General features: G+C 31.9%; 1 protein-coding gene across 9 annotated transcripts in view; it reads left to right on the forward strand.

Moving 5' to 3' along the window:
- LOC124364121 (triple functional domain protein) overlaps positions 1–20,468 on the forward strand; it is a 717,390-nt gene that overhangs the window by 560,415 nt on the left and 136,507 nt on the right. For all 9 annotated transcript variants that reach the window (XM_046819384.1, XM_046819393.1, XM_046819400.1 and 6 more), the window contains 4 exons: positions 4,621–4,881; positions 5,779–5,880; positions 7,828–7,967; positions 9,081–9,180. In XM_046819384.1, coding sequence (XP_046675340.1) covers positions 4,621–4,881; positions 5,779–5,880; positions 7,828–7,967; positions 9,081–9,180 — 603 coding nt within the window. The remainder of the gene's footprint in view (positions 1–4,620; positions 4,882–5,778; positions 5,881–7,827; positions 7,968–9,080; positions 9,181–20,468) is intronic.

Here is a 20,468-nt window from a genome sequence, read left to right on the forward strand (position 1 = left end):
TTTAATGATAACAAAAATCGTCGTCCTAACTCAATCGAAAACACCACGTTTACCTCAATCACTGAAGTCCAAACTAGTTGAAGTTCTAATCAGTAGAGTTTTTCAAGTGTATTTTCCGACCGAAAGTAATTTTTATATTTTTTTCGATAATTATATACACGTCTACAGTTTAATGACACCTAAAATCAACGTCGTAACTTAATTCTAAGCAGTCATTTTACGTCCCTAAGACGAATTTGAAGGAAGTGGTCGCTAATTTAAACTGTTCGCTGTGTTACAGTTCAGGTTAGTTTGTGACGTCACGTGACCACGCCCTATACAAATACTGTGATTACACTACACTATCCGAAAGGCCGAGCCCAAAAGTATCGTTTGATACTTTATGGTTTAAACGAAAGGACAATTAACTTTAATTGGACGGTCACTTTAATCAATTAAATCAATCAATTTAATGTTTGTAGGCAAGAGTAATGATTATCCTCCTTTTTGCTCCTGCTCCATGCTTTATTTTTTAATATGTTTTAAAATTTCATGGGGGTTCCGGACCCCCTGGACCTCTCCCTTCGCTACGCCACTGGGTGTATCACTGAAACGTAATGCACGAACCATAGGCAGGGTGTGTTTGAATTTTTACTTTGGTACATGCGTAACCTTATGTTTTAGAATATGACGTCTGTAGAGAGGGCAGTTATCAATACATTGTCTATAATCCTTTATACTTATACTTGTCCAAAATTCGTAATTAAAATTAATGTATTAAAAATAATCTTTATATTTATTTAAGAATGTTACTTTCAGTTAAGTAGTTTATTTTTTCTACATTTATAATTAGCTCAACTAGTAAATTGCGCAACATAAGAAAAATTATATTCTAGAAGCTTTTTCTTATTGTAATTCTTAATTAATTTGAAAACAAACACTCCAGTAAGAAACTTTTTATTTTTGTGAGGCCTTTCGTGATCAAGGAACACATCATCAAAAACCCACATAACCACTTTTATTCAGTTATGTGGGTCCGATAATGTGTTCCTTGAACACTAAAGGCAACAATTTTAACAAATTTTTTGTTAAAAAATAATTTTTTGTATGAAAAGGTTTCCTCAGTTACATTTCATAATTTTGTTAAAAGACTTTGTTAAAATTTTCAATCAAATATCTTTGTAGCATATTCAATGAAGGTTGACGATATGTTGGAAGTAATTTCCAAAGATATTTTGTGTTCAATTACAACTACTGAAATTATATTAATTTTATTTAATATTGCAATTACTAAAACTATGAAGCTTTTAAGAAATACTAGTAATTTTTTTGTTGCATATTCTAAGAGCCGGTTGTGCTGGTAGCCATCTTGGTTGTAGAGCTCATCCACTTTTACGTCTTTATTTTTAGTCATAGAATTAGGGAAAATACCTCATTCTAAAGATGTACTTAATAAGCTTTTAAACCTTTTCTACTTAAACAAATATTTTTAAAGGTTATTCAGATTAAACATCCCAAACTTTTTTGTGCTTTATCATTAAAATATTATATAAACTTTACAAAAACTAAAAAGCGTTTCGATACAAATTGATTATATTTTTTAAATGAGATATTCCCCACAGCAGTACGATCAAAATTAAGAGCATAAAAGTGGATGAGGTTTAACATCGTTCTTTTGGGGGTAAACTCAAGGTCATATTACTACAGCCAAATCTTAAGACGAAATAAAGTTTTAAAGAGTGTGTTCTGTTCTGTGTTACAATTGATATCCTAAAGTCATTGAACATTTATATATTCAGAGAGGAGTAGGATGAAATACAATGGACAGGATTGGGGACTTAAGAGAAATTACACAATTTATAATAGGCTATCAATAGAGAAAAATTATTAAACTCTTCAGGAATGACTTCCTTAGATATTCTTTATATTTTGCATGTCTTTAAAAATTATAAATTTAAAAATTTGTACATTATTTTAAAAGTGTCAGTGTACAAATCTCGCTAATTACAAAATTTAATGATTTAAATACAGTAACAATCTATTTTATTAAAGAGGATTTAGAAAAGAAAATAACTGATATTTTAAACTAACTAAAACATATATAATTATTAATAATACATTCATAATACTATATACATTAATTTATTTTTTTCATATTTACAAAAATTTGGAAAAATAGTGAAATTTGACTTTTAGGCACAAATATATAGGAAATATTTCAGAACTGTTCAAAACATTCAAATATAGTAATAATTCATTGCACTATATAAATCATTACTCTTATAAAAAGTTAGTTTTCATCAAGGAGAGTTTATTAACAAGATAGGGACTTGCTCAATTATTGTGTATGCTCTTAAAAAAGTTCAATTGAGATAAAATTGACAAGATGGCTGGTAGTTAAGGCACTATAAAGAAGAACAAGATAGCATTTTAGATCGATATGAAATGAAGTTTACATTCACATTACCTATTATACTAGTGGTATTGAAGCCATTATCAGTAAAATGATAAGAGAGATAGAAGGAAGAATTTTGCAGTGTGTGAGTGAGTGGAAGTGTTGTAATGTGACCAAGGTGTGTATGACTCAGTAGTGTGATAGTGTGTGGGTCGGCTGTGTAGTCTGTGAGGTGTATGCTTGCTATACAATGTGGAAGAAAAAACCACCAAATTCCCCGTCTAAAAGGGTTACATGGCCTATGTACAAGCACCCTTCAGCCAAGGTATGAAATCAATATATATTTTTATTCATTTTTTAAATTAACTACAGGCAGGGAAAATAAACACTAAAGATAAAAGGTTTTATTTTCAAATAGATTTAACTTTAAATTAAGAGTCAGCATTTTTGGATAATTTTCTTTTAATTTAGCTATGACTACAATATTTATTTTATTTGTGTTTATAATTAATAAAAATAAACTATTTTTTATTAGCTTAGTAAACTATTTATTTGTCATTACTTTTACTATTTTATTGTTACTTGTTGTATTGCAACAGTTCATAAATAATCAGCAGTTAAGGAGACATTTAGTGAAACGTATCAACGTACCATCTTTTTTGATCACAAGTTCTAAAATTATTTGAAAACTGAAAAATGTCTTATAGTATTATTGATTCCATTTGTTTTTACACAAGGTAGTACTAATAATTAAACATTGTACATGTTAACTTCTATAACTTACATTAGTTCCGGTAGATTTCGGGGGATGATACATTGTGGGGAAGAAAATTCTGAAATATTTATAAACTACAAAAACTAACTTCAAAAGAAAATGATAAAATGTATTACAATGACTTTTTAAATCATAGTAAACTATAGAGGCGAAAAGGCAGATTCTAATAATAAATTGAAGGGAGAAATGAGTATTTTGCCCAAAAAGCTATAGTTTTATATTTTTGCAACATTTGCACTATACTTAGCCTGTATGACATAAAATACAAGGCAAACCATATTTAATTATAGTGATTTATAAACCTGAGAGTTATAACTCATATTGATACTCCTTAAAGTGATTAAAATAAGTGTTTGATCAAAATACATACAAATTTGAAAAACTATAAAATAGATCTTTTTTAATTTTTAAAAGTAATAAATAATATATTATATTTTTTTATTAGATATCCTTTTAGACCATTCACTTTACTACTATACAAAACAAAATTCATTGATGTATCTCTATGTATAAAAATGAACAGTTTCTAAATAAAATCTTGTAAAACTGGCCAATTTCATCTTGGCACTTCTCAATAGATTGTCTGGCTACAAGCGGCTGGTTTGAGAACATAACTAGTCGACAAATGGTATACAAGGAAGAGATTGTGTGTCATAACCACAAATGCATGGATAGACTCTGCGTATTGGGTGTGACCTTTGAATGTCCAGAGCTTAGCCGATTGTCATATTTTAAGTATTGCTGCTCACATAGTACAGTTACCACAGTGGCCACATATAATATCGTGATACTTATGTATCCAGATGACTTCATGTGCTGTTGATTGGCCTATAATACTAGAGTAGTTGTTGAATCATGAAGAAGGATTTTGTAACTCTTATTTTGTCTATAAAAGAGACAGCCTGTGTTGTTAACATTCAGGTTGTAAGTGGAGATCTTGTTTTGTTAGGATCAGTAGACAGTTTTAACAAGTATCAAGACAACCTGTCAGTTAAGGGCAGTTCTGCTTAGAAATTACACTGTTGTTGAGACCAATAACATCATCTTCTTGTCGAGAATGATCACTTGGTATAGATTTTTTTGTCTCAGGCACAGAATTGTTTGTGAGTTTTGCAATAACATCTCAGCTGCAAACTTTGCAATCTGGTTAAGCATCAACTGGGAATGCTAAATCTAGAGAGAGATTCATTATTGTTCAGAGTGGAAGAAAACTGTATGTCTTTAAACACAACTGCAGCCTTGGCCAATGTAAAATATAAACAGAACAGTGCAGGGACAATAACATTTACAAAATAACTTTATCCACTCAATGAAGCAAAATTCTGTTTTACTGATTTTCCCAGGAGGAATAATTACTTATTCCATCAGGTGGAGATTTAATTTGTACGTAACTATTTAATATTCTACAAGGAAAATTGCTTATTTGGGTTCCTACTCGAGACAACCCCTAATTTCTGCTGTTTTGTTGCAGGACGGTCTAGAAGTGATGCTTAATGTTCCTAAAAAGGCTAATGATGCCCTGCACCTTTCGCTGCTGGAGGGCTGTGACATTAGCCTGGATGAGTTAGGAGAAGTGATCCTGCAGGATACCCTCCACGTTTGGGACCCCAAGCAACTAATCCGGAAGGGCCGGGAGCGACATTGTTTCCTGTTTGAACTGTACCTGGTGTTCAGCAAAGAGGTCAAAGACTCCAGTGGAAAAGCCAAGTATATCTACAAGAACAAGCTAATGGTGAGTGATTCATTCTACAATAAAGAAATGGGTGAAGTAACTTTGTGTTAGGCAGGAAATAAATGGCTGTATCACCATTGACCACTTCAGTCCGGATGACCTTTAGTGATGCTTTGTTAGATTTTAACACTCACTCTTATGTATTGTTGATTGTTTTATACATCTTTTTAAACAAATAAAAGTCTATAATTATCGCCAAGTAGAATTTTTTTTGTTTTCTATTCCTCATCCAATGGACGATCGTAATTTCAATCAAATACGTAAATTCGTCATTTTCTGGTTTAAATTTAAATGGTTGAAAAATGTCTATTTGATGAAAATTGAGATTGAGATAGAATTCTACTTGGTTATAATCATATAATTTCATATTTAATTCATTTCTGATGGCAATAAAACCAAAATGAATATACGAAGAAATATTTTACCTCTGAGACTCCGTTTTTAACATAGGGGCTAAAGATTAAAATTGTACTTTTTGTAGGGATTTATTTAAAATTTCCAATTGTATCACTTCATAGTTTGAGATTTTAGTGTTTCAGTGGAAGTGAATTTTTTTTAATACGGATATCTGTTAATACTAATGGTTTATAGTTCATATTCAGTATAGATTTTTGCATAAGAAACTCAATGGAAAACATGAAGGATTTCTTAAACCAATTGTTGCAAAATTATTGTATTTTTTTATTTTTGAAGAGATGAACAATATATAGTAGTATACAATTTAAGGTTAATAGGGTTGACCTATCACCAATTGATACCATTGCTTATGAAGGTAACATTGATGTATTGTGTAGTCATTGGAACTGGGAGTCATAAAACATAAAGAACATGATGAATTTAAATATGCAGTTTTGACAGGAAGAGCTCCCAAGGTAACAATGTTGTTGTATTTTACAGACATCAGAATTGGGAGTCACAGAGCATATAGAAGGTGATGAATGTAAATTTGCAGTTTGGACAGGCAGAGCTCCCATTTCAGATTTTAGAATTGTTCTAAAGGTAAGTTTTCTAACATTTTTATAGTTTTAATTTATTTTTAGTGGCAGTTAGTTTTCTTTATTTTTAAGTGTAATACACATTAATTTTAAACGTTTTCCATTAGATAAAAACCGTTCTCATTTTCAAAATCAAACACCATATCACTTTCTGACTATTTCAAAACTTAATTTAATCTTTTTTACAATGCTATTAAAATTGCATTATAAATTCCGATATTATTTGGAAATTATGCTCAACTATTTTTTTGGTGAAATAAATAAGTGGGTTTATGATTGATGTGGTATAAAACTGTATAAAATTTATTTTCTGATACATTTCCTTCTTAAAATACTACTAAAATATATACAGAGTGTTCGTCATTATATGTGACACCATTGGTATCTCAAAAATTACTGAATTTACAGTTAAATTTAAAGGGGGGGTTTTCAGGTACTTTTTAATGCCAGTTAAAAACTAATATGTACTTAGCATTTCAAAGTTTACCCGGTTTATACCTGCTGGTAAAATCTATACTGGGTACAGCAAAAATCTATGTGTCATTACATCTAGGCAATCAGTGGATGTCTAAGAGCAACACATCGCTATGTGGGGATATTGGGGTAAAAAGGGTCTAGTTTATAGTGTAGGATGACTGTTGGATTGAATGGAGCTCCTTTAGCATTGTGTGACACGCGAGGTGGAGATTCCCCGCTTTGGAAGTATTTTATGTATGTGTCAGAATACGTAGTTAATGGAGAATGAATCTATAGAAATCTTCGCTCTACACCTCCCCAGTGTACCACTGTTGCATTTTTAGTTGATCTTGAACAATTGCAATCAACATGAACAATGAACATTTAATGAAACTTTCGGTCCTTAGTAACACATGCTGTGCATGTATTAGTGCAAATCTTTTGACAATCAACTTTTGTATTATTTTACTAGGTTTTATGGCTTTATTTTTTTAAATTAACATGGAATTAAAAAGAGTACAAAATAGAGAACCAATTTTGTTATTGGTTCTCTATTAATATTAAATAAATATTAAACCAATCCTATACCTAGAATAGGATTCTGACTTTGATAAATACTTAAAAAGTAAGAGAAATCCTACTTGTGTGTGTTTTTGTGCTCAGAATTATTAACTCAGAATAACATAGTAAGTTAATTTATTGAACCATTTTATTTGCTTACTGATTATATTAATGCATAAACTATAGTTTAATCATAAGGAGACTTCATTTTACTATTCAAAAAAACCTTTCTTTTTGACATCACACAAACAAAAAACTGTAAGTGAGGAAATCCCTGTTGCATGTGTCGTTATATAATTATTTTACATGAAGGAGGCCTAGTGGTACTTTGTATTACCAAAATTCTAAATGTACTGTTTGTAATTTTGCTTTGTGGGGGACAAAAATCACTTGTCCTATTTACAAATTTTAATAATTTCAGTATTTCTTGAAAGCTTTCTTAGAAGAAAGAAAATAATAGAAAATTTTGATTGTTAGCAAAATCCTAGAATTTCCAGAAAATCCAGTTTTTACAGATCAGAATGAGAACTATATTTTTGGCAATTACAAAAAAATATCAGCCAATACCTGTTGATTATGCTGAGGAAATATAGCCACTGCAGTGAGCTCTAAAGCTTCACTGATAAAACACTGTTTATCAATAAATTCTTATTGATAAAAAAGATTAATTCTGAGGCTTCATTCAGCAGTCTGTGTATCTGACCATGTTTATCTTTGGACTGATTTGGGTCAGTAAAAGTGTCTGAGGATTCTTGATTCATTATCCCATGTTAAGTCACATTAACTCAACCATTGTATAGAATATTTTTGATAATGCTGTGGAACTACCAATACTTGATGTATAACTTGAGTTTTTACTGTGATATTTTATCATGAACAAATACATTTTTCTGTTTTAATAATTATTTTTATGTAAAAAAAATATTGATTCCAGGCATCCTCCCTGGACAGCAAACAGCATTGGGTGAAGAAGTTACGGGAGGTAATACAGGAAACATACTTCAGCTCAGCTCTACCCCTTAGCCTGCCCAAGAGTCCAGCGAAACTGAAAGCGGGCAGTCAGCGGTCAAGCAGGTACTGTCCTGTATGCATTGCTATTCAGTTCGTAGAGATTGTGCCAACTTAGGTGAAGATCATATAAATCTCTTCATCACTCCACTGTGCCTTAGAAAAAAAACCTAAACCATAACGATAATTTATTTCTTATGGTTAAGGTTTGTTGTCACTCAGTAGCAGGATAAAGTTCAAGAAGACTGATGGAGGTCCACATATTCTCTACACTTCTTTTACATGATATCTTAGCTTATACCATCTTTAGTTTTAATTAAATATGTGTACAATGATTGTAATTGTCTTGTATAGTTTGGTCCTACTGTTAACAAAAGCTAACTGATCCTCACAGCTCAAATAGCACAGCCCAATAGCTTATTGAAAATAACAGATGAAAAAAGTTAGGGCTGTGCTGGAAACTTAAACATTTAGCTCTAAAGTTTTATAAATATTATTTTCGGAATAAACAAAAAATGTGTGGATTTTGATGCTATATTAAATGTATTTTTTTTAACAAAAGGCCAATCCCTTTTTCACCTTATTCTGCCCGTCCATGGGCCACTGGTCTGTGTGTGGATCTTCCAAATGGAATAAGATGGAGAGTTGGTTCAGTATAAAGTTGACAGTAGTGATAAAGTATGCAACGGTCACAGACAGGATTTGAACCTGCGTAATCCTAACTCAGATTCAAACATGGCCTTAGACCATTCACTAAAACATGAATTCTTGTAGGTTATTCTAGTTTGTCACAGAACTATTGGCTTTATTGGAATGCCCTTAAAACACATTGAATAGTCTGAATTATTTTCTTTTTTTTTAATTTAAATTTGTTTTTATCATTGTCCTTATCAGTTTAGTGTAGTGAGTAAGAAATGAAAAGTGATAGGTGAAAAGTTTTTTTGGTTTGAATTATTTTGTTATTTCATATAATAGTTTGTTATTTCCTGAAAGCAATATTTTGTTTGAAGTTATTCCTATGGCCAAAATTACACTATAATATGATCTAGTAAAACATTTAAAACAGCAGCTTAGCAAAGATTCAGTAATGAATTATTCCATAGGAAAAAATACATTTATATAATGTTTTATTATATGTTACGAGTATTTTATTTGTTATGTTTATATCTTTTTTTACAGAGATTTGGAAGACTCTACCTCACTGGACGAGAGTGTTGAAAACTTAGATCGGGGATCTCTTGCCTCGTTTGGGTCTGGCAATACAACCGACTCGGACAAGGTAAGATTCCACTCACATTATGGTTTTTTATTTTTTAAATTGAGTGTGTGAACTGATTGTTTGTTTTACTGAGTGTTTTTTTTTTTACTAGAACAATACTAAATGTGTTCTACAAAATTCAATATCTTCAATGTAGGAAAGACTTCAATTTGATATAATTGGTTGTTAATTAAATAAAATTCTAAATCTGACATATGAAAGTAAATATTTAAATTTTAAAGATAATTCTTTGTTTTCCTCTGCACCAAACCTTTTTGTCACGGTATTAAAATACAAAATGGTATTCCTTTTGTGTCTTTTCTGGTTAGATAATTAAGATATAGAACCTGTTAATTTAATATAACTCTGGTTTGATGATTGATATGTTGTAAGACTTCACATAAATAATCATCTCTGGAAGTTCATGCTGTTTTATTTCTGTTACAAATGAAGCAAGTTATAAATAGTCCCTAAAAAAGAGCTTTCTTCTAAGTTTTGACAAGATAGGAGTATGCCAAACCATGCACGCAAAATTTTAAGCCTATAACTTATTTCATTTTCGAAATTGTGCTACGGTCAGATAGGCATGCATCATACAGACAATACATTTTTGCATTCCCTCAGTATAAAAAAAGAAGTTGTGTTAGCCTACTAAGTGCTTCAATGATGCTCAGCCAAATTCTATTGTTAGACAATGTACCATCATGTAATTCATTCTTGTCTATGTAGAAATTAATAATTCAAAGCTTCTTAACGACCGAGCTATTTGCCAGACCAACAAATTCTACATGTAAAGAACACCGCTAATGAATTTCCAAGTGATTTGCAATCAAGCTAAACCTGGAGGAGTGCCATTAGTTTGTGTTTAAATCAGCTGTTCGGAGCATCACATTGGCAACTTCCTTGACACTAATTGCCACCTCTCCTCATGTTTATTTTGGCAACTGCTCGTCTAGTTTGGTTTTTAAACTAAAATAATTTATACTTATGACCATAAGTTTTAGCTCTTGTGTGAATTCTGTCTTGTCTGCAGTATATTTTCATGCTACATTCGAAAGTTATGTATTTCATACAAGGCATTATAAATCCATTTATTCAATAAAATCTAAAATTTAGTGTATGTTTATTCATACTTCTCACAAAACTATTACAGAATATATAAGAATCTTGGAAAAAATATCATTACGGATATCAAATTTGTGGTATAATCGCATTATGCCAATTAACAGAAAGAAAGAAATTAATGAACTGTAAAAGATGGAATTTATTGCTACAAAAATCTCTTAAATCACTAGAAAATAATAATGTACATGTGACAATTTACACCAAACTAAATAAATGTTTAATTCAAAACTTGTACATTTAGGTACAAAAGTAACCAAAAGTAATATTCAACTCATATGGTTAGTTTTTCATAGGAAAGATGTGTCTAGCCTGAGTAAGAATGAATTGGCAGACAAAAGGAAGGGTCTAGTTTAAGGGGAGTCATCTTATGACTTTCTTAGGTATCCTCGTAAACACAGTCTTTCTGGGGAGACTTCATTTTCTTTAGGAAGGCTTGTATTTCAAACTGATGTTAATATAAACTTTAGTTTTCTTGCGCAACAGACCTGTTTGGAAAATCTTAAATAAAAGAGGAGAGTCCATACTGTACAGAATAGAAATTACTGATAAGAGATGTCCCTATCACATACATGATTCAGTGCTGCATTATCTCTAACTCAGATCCAAAGTCTGACACATCAGACCATGTGCCTGTGATGTCACAGAGTTCACCTTAATACAACACATATGAACATGTTACTTTTATTTCTTCATCTGTAAAATGTATACATTGAATTTAACCTGTATAAAATGCAAAAGGAATTTTTTTATACTTGTACACTTTGGTTTGAGTAACGAAAAATAAAACAAAATTTACCCAGAATAATCTTGAGATTCAGAAATTTTAGGATTTAAAAATTGATCAGGAATCAAAACAAAACCAAATATAAATAATTATTCTGTGAAAAAATCCTGTTTCTCATTGTACTTTATTTATTTCATTGCACTATATTAATTACACAATTCACAAAATTTGACATTGATGTCAAATCTTTTTAGTACAGTGGCATAGATCTGGAGATTGAGATATTTTTAACAAGTGTATGGGGCTGGATTGAGTAAACAAAGTCGTAGATGTGGTTGTTTTGTGTTGTGTAAGGAATGGTTGACAGATGCTATTTTCAGAGTAGACCAGAAGTCCCGACTAAGAATAGCCTCTCTTGTGCTCCATTCACAACTGACAACAATGATGACACTGACTGTTCTGTTAGGGGGATGTGTTTCAAGCTTATTTTTAGGTATTAAATCAGTTCTTTTGTCTTTTCTGTAAATTTTATATTATTTCCAGAATTTGTTTTTATTTATCCGGGGTTGGATTTTTCTTCATTTGTTTCGTTTAGTAATTTAGATTGGTGCAGTAACTTAATAAAAGAGCTAAAACATATGTAGTTTATGAACTTGAACAAATAATTACTGTCAAGATACAAATTTTACGAATTTTGTTATACGAAAATCTTTCCAACTTAAAAAGTAACACGTAATACTAATTTTCATGGTAGCAATATACAATTAGGTAAAGCAGTAAAATTTTATTTATTCCTTTTTGTAGTATATGAGTGGAATGGTATCCATAGTGTGAAATGACTTTTTTTCAGAGAGGATAATAACTAAATAACATGTACAGAATATTATATTTGAGTAGGATGATGAATGGGTATAGGCGGAGGGCGGGGTAATGGGGTTGCTTTGTAAGTAGAGGCCCAGAGGCAGAGGTCACGACCCATTGACATTTCCACACCTCCCTGATTAATCATTCTTAACCCAGCATTGTCGTCGCGTCGCACTTCTTGCCCTGTCTTGTGCCTCCCTCCCCCACATTTGCATTTTTATTGTCTCCCTCTCACCGTTAACTACTGTCCAATTATGTGCTTTTAGTACACGACCGGTGCTTTTAATTAAAACCTGCTACTGAGACTACTGGAGAGGTTTTTACTTGGCTCCTTGCACACACAGTGCGGAACGGTTTCTAATTAAAGTTTTTACTGTTTGTTTTCGGTCCTATGTTGCCAGCCTGTATCGCTGTCCCTGTGTTGGATCTGAATTGTAATCTGAGATGTTGCTCTGAATTCAGTTTAGCGTTTGGCTTTAGTTTGTTTTAAATAGTAAGTTGTAAGTTTTTCATCACATATTCTTTGTCAACAAAAGCTGTGTGAGGCAAGAAGAAAATTTAAAAGAAGAAACCATTGTAAATAACACTATGTTCAACTTAGATTATAACGAATTTAATACTCAAATTATTAGTTCGATTAAATGTTTAATGTAAATTAAATTCTGTATTCCTAAAAAGGTTTTATTAGTCTTCTCTCTTTTAGTTACTGTTGATGTCATATCAACAGTAACTACATAAACGTACATAACGTACATAAACGTACCACATGATGATAGTATAGATGTTGCTAAACATTTTCCAAACAGCAGGCCCACTAACTCTAAACCTTCTACAAATTTTGTACTAAAACTTATACATTGTGTTTCAACAATGAACTGTTTTAGATTTCAGAATAAATTTTATCTACAAGTAAAAATGTATCTAATTTCTCATAAAATATAGTATAAATGGTGGTATACAAAGTGGAAAAGTGAAGGCTAATCAAGGCTGGGCTTATGGGAAGGCAGAGGCTACTAATCAACACTGACCACGAGTCTTCCCTTTAATTTGGTGATTGTGTCTGCAGAATGTTTACCACGAAATTCGCTTCTTTGTTAGACGCCAATTTCCCTTACTGTAATATGAACAGTTTCAGACTATCCTTAGTAAGTACAAAACTAAACTAATATATGAAGTAATGAACTCTCTTTTTTCTAAAGTGTAATAGTTAGCATTATTACAACCATGTGATTTAAATTGTTTATTTTTTGTAAGATAGTAGAATACAAATTGCATGAAGTGAATTCAGTATTTTCACACGTTGAATTTTCATAAAACCTAAATATGCTGATGAAATTATTTCGAAAATGTTTTATGTACTATTGGTTAAAAAAATTTTAAATCAGTATTCCACTATCATTTTGGTAAAAATGTATTTTCAAATTTGAATAATACAATTTTATTTTGCATGGCTACAGAAACCGCTATTTTAAATAAAATTTGTGATGCACTGTACATTACTTTATAAGAACCAAAAATGATCAAATAACTCTGGTCAACGGATTTTTAGAAATTTTCTTGTTCACAAAGTTTAAAATTGTCACAGTATTTCTTTATACGACTGTCAAGAAGAATAAATATTCACCAATTATATTGTATTTTTCAGCATTGATATGTTTGCTAAATTATTTTAGAGATTAGTATAGTACATCAAATTGAGAACACAGTTTCAAATGAAGAAATAATAGTGTGGAACAATAAGGCTAAGAGCTAATACTTTTACACTAATTAATTACTATAAAACATAACCATTCTTCATTTTAATTCATAATTTGTTCAATATCATAACCATATAGTCCCGAATGAATTTGTTTGTTCCAAGCTTTATTAAATTCACTGATTTCCAAAACTATATTTAAACATATTTTATTGTATATTTAAATAAGTGAATAAAGTTCAAGTTGAGTCAATAATATATTAGTGATTCAGAAGAAAGTTGTCAGAATATTGACTGGAGCAGGGTTTAGGACCATTACCTTTGTTTGTACAGGAAAATATTTTAACTATACATATATAGTCTGTATATTTAAATATATTATTAGATACTAAGAACGAAGCTAATTCATTAACTTTAAGATCAGATGTACATATGTATAATGCAAGAAATAGTAACAATCTTGAATATCGTATTGTAGGCTAAGTAAGGTTGCCAGTAACTATAAAATTCAAGGCATCAAACTATTAAACAAGCTTCCCATGGAGATAAGAAACATGGAACCTATGTCAAAGTTTAAAGAAGTTTTGATATGTAGCTTTGTTAAACATCCTTTTTATTCTTTTACAGAGTGCTTTTATGCTGATTTTAATGTTATGTTTAAAGGCTCTTTATTATAGAAGGACATAAATACTAAAGAATAGGTATATTTCTCCTAAGTTATAGGTACACTGTATATATGTACATTTCCATGACCATGTCTATTACAAGTAAATGTGTCTAACGACAATAAATAATTCTATTCTATTCTATGATTAAGTTAAGATTTAATGGATCTACAGTAGTTTATTGAAAACACTGAATGTGTAAAAGTCATATTAATAAATTAACATAACATTAGAGTACTGTTGGTGTATTGTCTAGGTCTGGAAGTATACACTAGTTGGCCTGGCTCCCAGTGACTCTTGAATTTGTGCCAAATCTGGGTCTGACACTTGCAATGGCAATGGGCAAATAATAAGACAAGACAAGACAAGACAATTCTTTATTTTCACATTCATCAAGAAGGAAATGGCGTCAAATACATATTATCTTAAAAAAATTTTCCCAGGTTTGTTGTCATTAGCTGCCTAGGTCTTCACATTCTCTGCGAGTCGGGCTCTCCAATTCAAGAATTCTTTTACTGAGTAAAAGGGTCTCTCTTAGAACCAGGAGTGCAGGCTTTTCTTCAACTTCCTTCCTTCCATTTTCTTCAGCTCATCAGGGAGATTATTGAAGAATTTTGCCCCAGCATAGGTTGGTTTTGTTTCAGAGAGAGTTAACTTGTGGATCGGCAAAGTAAAGTTATTGGCATGCCTAGTATTGTAAGAGTGAATGTCTTGGTGCTGTTGGACATTATGAGTTGTAGCTATCACAATACATTCTACAATATAAAGGCTGACTACTGTTGATAACCTCCACTCTTTGAATACCCCTCTACAGCTCTCTCTACATCCCAAGCCGGCCATGATTCTTAGAGCCTTTTTTTGAAGAATGAGGATTCGTTGGAGATTTCTTTCAGTTGAACCACCCCAAACCGCTAAACCATATCTCATATGGCTTTTCAAACAGAGCATGATAGGCTGTTATTGTGGCTTTTGTCGTGCTTATAGCTTTCGTCCTTTTTATGGCATAGATTGCTGAGCTAAGTTTAAGGGCATAAGTTATTAATATGATTTAGCCATGAGAGTTTGTCATCAACAATGATTCCAAGATAATTAGTTGAGCTGACAGATTGAAGATTTGGTAGATCTGAAATGTCATCCTTCTTGTTCCCAAATGAAATTTGTTTCGTCTTTGATTCATTGAAAAACCAGGTCATTGTTTCTACAATAGTCCATAGCAATGTTAACAGCAATGTATGAATTTATTTCTAGATTTTCCACTGAGCTATTGGCAGTTAATAGCATAGAATCGTCAGTATACATGACTAAAATTACTGTATGAATGTAAAAACGTTAGGAAAAATCATTAGTAAATAAATATAAAAAGTACAGGCCCCAACACAGATCCTTGCGGTACACCACGGTCCCATTGACAGGACCTCAGATCTAGAAATTGTAGTAATTCTTTTTATGGTCTGAGTCACTTCTACAAACCTGGCGTCTTCCTTCAAGGTATGCTGAGAACCATGAAAGTGCTGTTCCTTGGATTCCTAGATGAAAAAGTTTTTCTTATAATCAAGTCATGGCTTAGACAATCAAATGCCTTATTCAAGTCAAGTTGCACTCCCACTACATTATTTCCAGCCTCGATATTGTCCACAATGTGCTCCAACAGATCTACTATTGCAGTCATTGGTGGATCGTCCCTTAATAAAACCATGCTGTTCCTCTGTCAAAAGGTTGTTCAGTTGAAGATGCTTGAAAAGTCTAGAGAGTACAATTTTCTCAATAATTTTGGATTCAGTTGGAATTAAAGATATTGGCCTAAAATTTTCTATGTGGTGTTTACTGGATTTTTTTGTGAAGAGGGATAACTTTGGAAATTTTCATACTTGAGGGGAAAGTACCATGCAGAAGAGACAGTTTTGTGTGATATGAAAAATCGTACCGCTACTTCATTTTTAACAAAATTTTAGAATTTTTGACGATATTCATTAAAGCCAAAAGAGGATTTTGTTTTTAGTGAGTCTATTACTTTACTTATTTCTTCAATTGATGTGGGTTCCATAGAGGTCAGTGGCATTCCAACAGGTGGGTTCTGAACAAATTGCATTGTTGGGTTGATGCAACAGGTTCTGTTGAGAGTTTCATCAGCAATAGTTGAGAAATAGTTGTTAAAATGGTTGGCTATATCTATAGGGTCGTCAATTTTGTCTCCGTTTTTAACTATGAAGTCAAATCCAGAAATTGTGTCCTTGTTGCTGATGATTTTCTCTCGCTGTTTATGATCTCCCAAACAGCCTTATTTTTGTTAGCAGCGTTGTCAATATGAGCAGCACTAGCCTCTTGTCTTAAGGTCCTTAGTTTTAAGTCGTAAGCCTTCTTTAGCTGCGTAGAAGTTTGTTTGTCCTCTTGGCTGCCAGAAAGACAATATCTCTCATTTGCTTTAAGAAAATCTTTCTTTAAGCGGAGAGCTTCTTCGTCATAGCATGGTCGAGCTTTTGGTTTTGCCACAACTCTGAATTTCTTGATTGGACAAGTGAGATCTAAAAAGTATGTTATTGTCTTCAAATATTGTCTGTAAGCCTCTTCCACACTATCTTGTTGAAGTACATTAGTCCAAGATTCCTCAGCCAAATATCGTTTGAGATTTGTTAAGTTCTCTGGACTTACATGTCCAGTATCCAGTAAACTAATAACAATAGTTGTGTCAGTATCCAAACTTCACTCTTTGACTTCATGATGTTAGTGGCCTCATAAGTTTCTTTGTGAAAAGTTGGTTCTACTGATACGTTTCAGGAATTCATTTCATGGCAGATGATACAAATTCTCTTTGTCAGTACTTTGGTTCCAAAGTTCACTCTCTATCTTCACGATGTTAGTGGCATCATAAGTCTCTTTGTGAAAAGTTGATTTTACTGATTATTTTCAGAAATCGATTTTATGGCAAATGATAACAATGCTCTTTATCAGTAATATGCTTCTAACGTTCACTCTCTGTATTCATGATGTTAGTGCCATCATTAGTCTTTTTGTGAAAAGTTAACACTACTGACACTTTTCAGGTATTCATTTCATAGCAAATGATAACAATGCTCTTTATCAGTAATATGATTCTGTTCACTTTCTTTATTCATGATTCCATTAGCATCATAAGTCTCTTTGTGAACAGTTAATACTACCAATACTTTTCAGTAATTGATTTCATAGCAAATGAATCTGTTGGTGAATTGGAGAAATCTGAAATTGGTCTTGGGAATTAATTGATGTATGGAAGAAACTATGCTGAGTAACTGTAACTTTTTTATTTTTGCCTGACTAATAAACTTAGGCTATTAAGTTTAAGTTTAAACGCAAGGTTTTTAGCTCAAAAATTGTTATTCATTATGCACAGTATTTTACAATCTTGTACTATGCATGAAGTGAATAAAGAAACTCATGGTTCTATTTGCAGAAATATGTAGCAGCTAATGTTCATAGACAGCTCAGGCAATAATGGTGCCATTCTCAGTTGTTGACTGTTTCAGCTGTCAATTAAATCTGTATTAACTGCTCTAAAATTGTACACTGTACTCACTACCGCCGAGTACTGTGTGTGGTCGTGTACAGCTGCCATTCTTGACACTCGTTCTTATCCTGATAGCGAGTCTATGAAATCGATATTTTGTAATCAAAGTGGAAACTCAAGCATTGATATCTTAATTTTATATACTTAAGTTATTGTCTTTTTTATTTATTTCATTTTCTAAAAATATTTCAAATTCTGTATAAATTGAATATACACAATATAATTACCAATCCCACCTTTATCTTTTGATCTATAACTTAAAAATGTTTCAAGTTTATGTACTGAGAAATCATCAAAATCAGTTAATTTAACTCCATTTCTTTTGTGTGCTAATTGATACTGGATATTAGTAGATAGAGATGTCTGTGACAGTCTGGTAAAAAAAATGGGGTCCAGATCTCAAATCAGCTTGCAAAAAGAAAGAAGGAGAAAGCTCAACTCCTCAGCATCTATGACAGAAGCCGAGTGTACAGGGCTAATTACAATGGACTGTCCTTCACACAGATCTGTCTTGTATTTCATTTTAGTGTTTACGTTTCCATTATTAATTTTTCTCTGTTCTTCATTTTGGAACTTGTTGAAATATTAAAAGTTCTTCAGTCTTTATTTAAATTAATGAAATTAATGAATACAAATATTTAAATTTAGAATTAAACCTTTGCAAGTTAGAATTCAAATTTGTTTTTTATATAATTTTTTTAATGTGTACAGTTGGAGGAATTTAGCTGTGCTCGTAGGGCCCAGATACTACCCTCTCAACAAACAAACGCTATCTGTGTGGCGGGTTGCATTTACGTGCTAGCCGCTGATATGAAGGCGCAACAATCTCTTTAACGACTTTAAACTCACGATTGTGATTTACAGATAAAATTGTCAAATACATTATTTTCAAAAACACGTTAGACAGCACTATAACAACTGAAAAACAAGGATAAGTCATATTATTCCTATTATTTGGTTTTCTCTTATTATTTAATTCCACCACAATCAGCACTGTCACAAAACAGACCGATTTTAGCGAGTGTGATGAGTTATTCGGGCCAATACGATCCCTGAAAGGAGGGTTTTACCCATGAGTCACAGGAAATGTTTTCGGGACGCAGCGCATAATGCTACCCCGCCACCCCTCCCGCCTATCGCCACACACCCAAGGACACGCGCACAGCTAAAGTCCTCGAACTGTAGGTTTAGAGCCAACTGTTAATTTGATTGAAATTATAATTTATCTGCAAGCTTCATGTAAACTCAGTATTTCTTAGTACAATTTAGCAAATGCCACAATTTTTAATGCAAATTTTACTGTTTCTTCAGTTTGATTGACTCAGGAACAGTATTGGTGTAGAAACACAATGGATCCTAACACAATACTAACAGTATTTCCGTAGAAAGCTCATATCACGCCTTGAAGATGAATGTATAAATAGGTAATCTGTTCACAGTGAACTGTATTGATATTCTGTTGAAAAGCTAAAGCCGCTTAATTTAATCCTTTAATCGGGTAAGATTAAGTTCAGCCAAAGGTGGGCAGGTTATGTGGGTCGGTTGCCCAACAAGGTAGGAGCCAGCTAATTAATTGACCTGAGTCCTGGAAAGATAGACGGATGGATGGATGGTGGCCACACAAGGTCCAGGGAACGTGTCTTGGGTCCCAAACCAGTGCTCATACATGCATAACACTGCCATTCAAACCAAATAAGCCGTTCAATGAACACCATTTCAAGATAGAACTGTTTATTTTCCTCCTAACATGTTCAGTATGCATTTACGGTCAGGCACAATTCTTAGGATAGATTGTGTGATGTACAGGGAGTTTTCGTTAACTTTCCCACCATTGGTACTCTAAAAGGGTAGACAAGTATATAAATGTGAACTGAACATTATTTATATTATATTTTACATATTGGCGGATAATTTAAAACTTTAAATGTTTATTTTTAAGTAACTATAACAATAACATATTTGTGGGCATTTGTTTTAACATATGTTGTAAAAACTCTCCAAATAATACTAATATACATGTTTTCCTCACTATTTAGATTTAATGAACTAATAAAAAAATTATATTTAGGTTCCAATTTATTTGTAACTATTCCTTATGTACTATTACAGTTTTGGGTGTATGTATAAGTGAAAGTTGTGCTAGTATATAACGAAAGCAATAATACTAAAATCATACTTCTATATAAGGACGGAAGTGTAAAAGTTACATTAGCACTAAAAATGTTTTTAAAGGGTTATACATATTAAAAGTAGTGTTGAATCTCATAATAAAACAGTGCATTAAAAGTTTGTAGGTTTATTAAACTCTGAAATTTCAAATAAAGAATAAAGAAACAACAACAAAAATAACAAAATTTAAAAAATAAAGAAAACTATTTTAAATTTTGAAAAATGTAGTTTCCTATGATTATATGTTAAATAATTCTAATTAAACTGTTCAAAGAATACAGTACAGTATATACCACAAATTCCACAATACGAAGTTTGACTGGAACATGTAGACAGTGCTATTTGACGGCCAGAGCTAGGAACTAGCATTGACGGGACATGTCACACGACCGGTGAAACTAGTTCTAGTTTGTTGTCTCAATGAGACGGCTAGGTTTTAATTGGTCCGCATGCTAAAGTTGTTTGCCTTATATTTTAAATGGCTATTTGTTAAATTGTTTTCAATAGGTTTTGAATGTTGAA

Source organism: Homalodisca vitripennis, chromosome 1, assembly GCF_021130785.1.
Source record: "Homalodisca vitripennis isolate AUS2020 chromosome 1, UT_GWSS_2.1, whole genome shotgun sequence".
In the NCBI taxonomy this organism is placed as follows: domain Eukaryota; kingdom Metazoa; phylum Arthropoda; class Insecta; order Hemiptera; family Cicadellidae; genus Homalodisca; species Homalodisca vitripennis.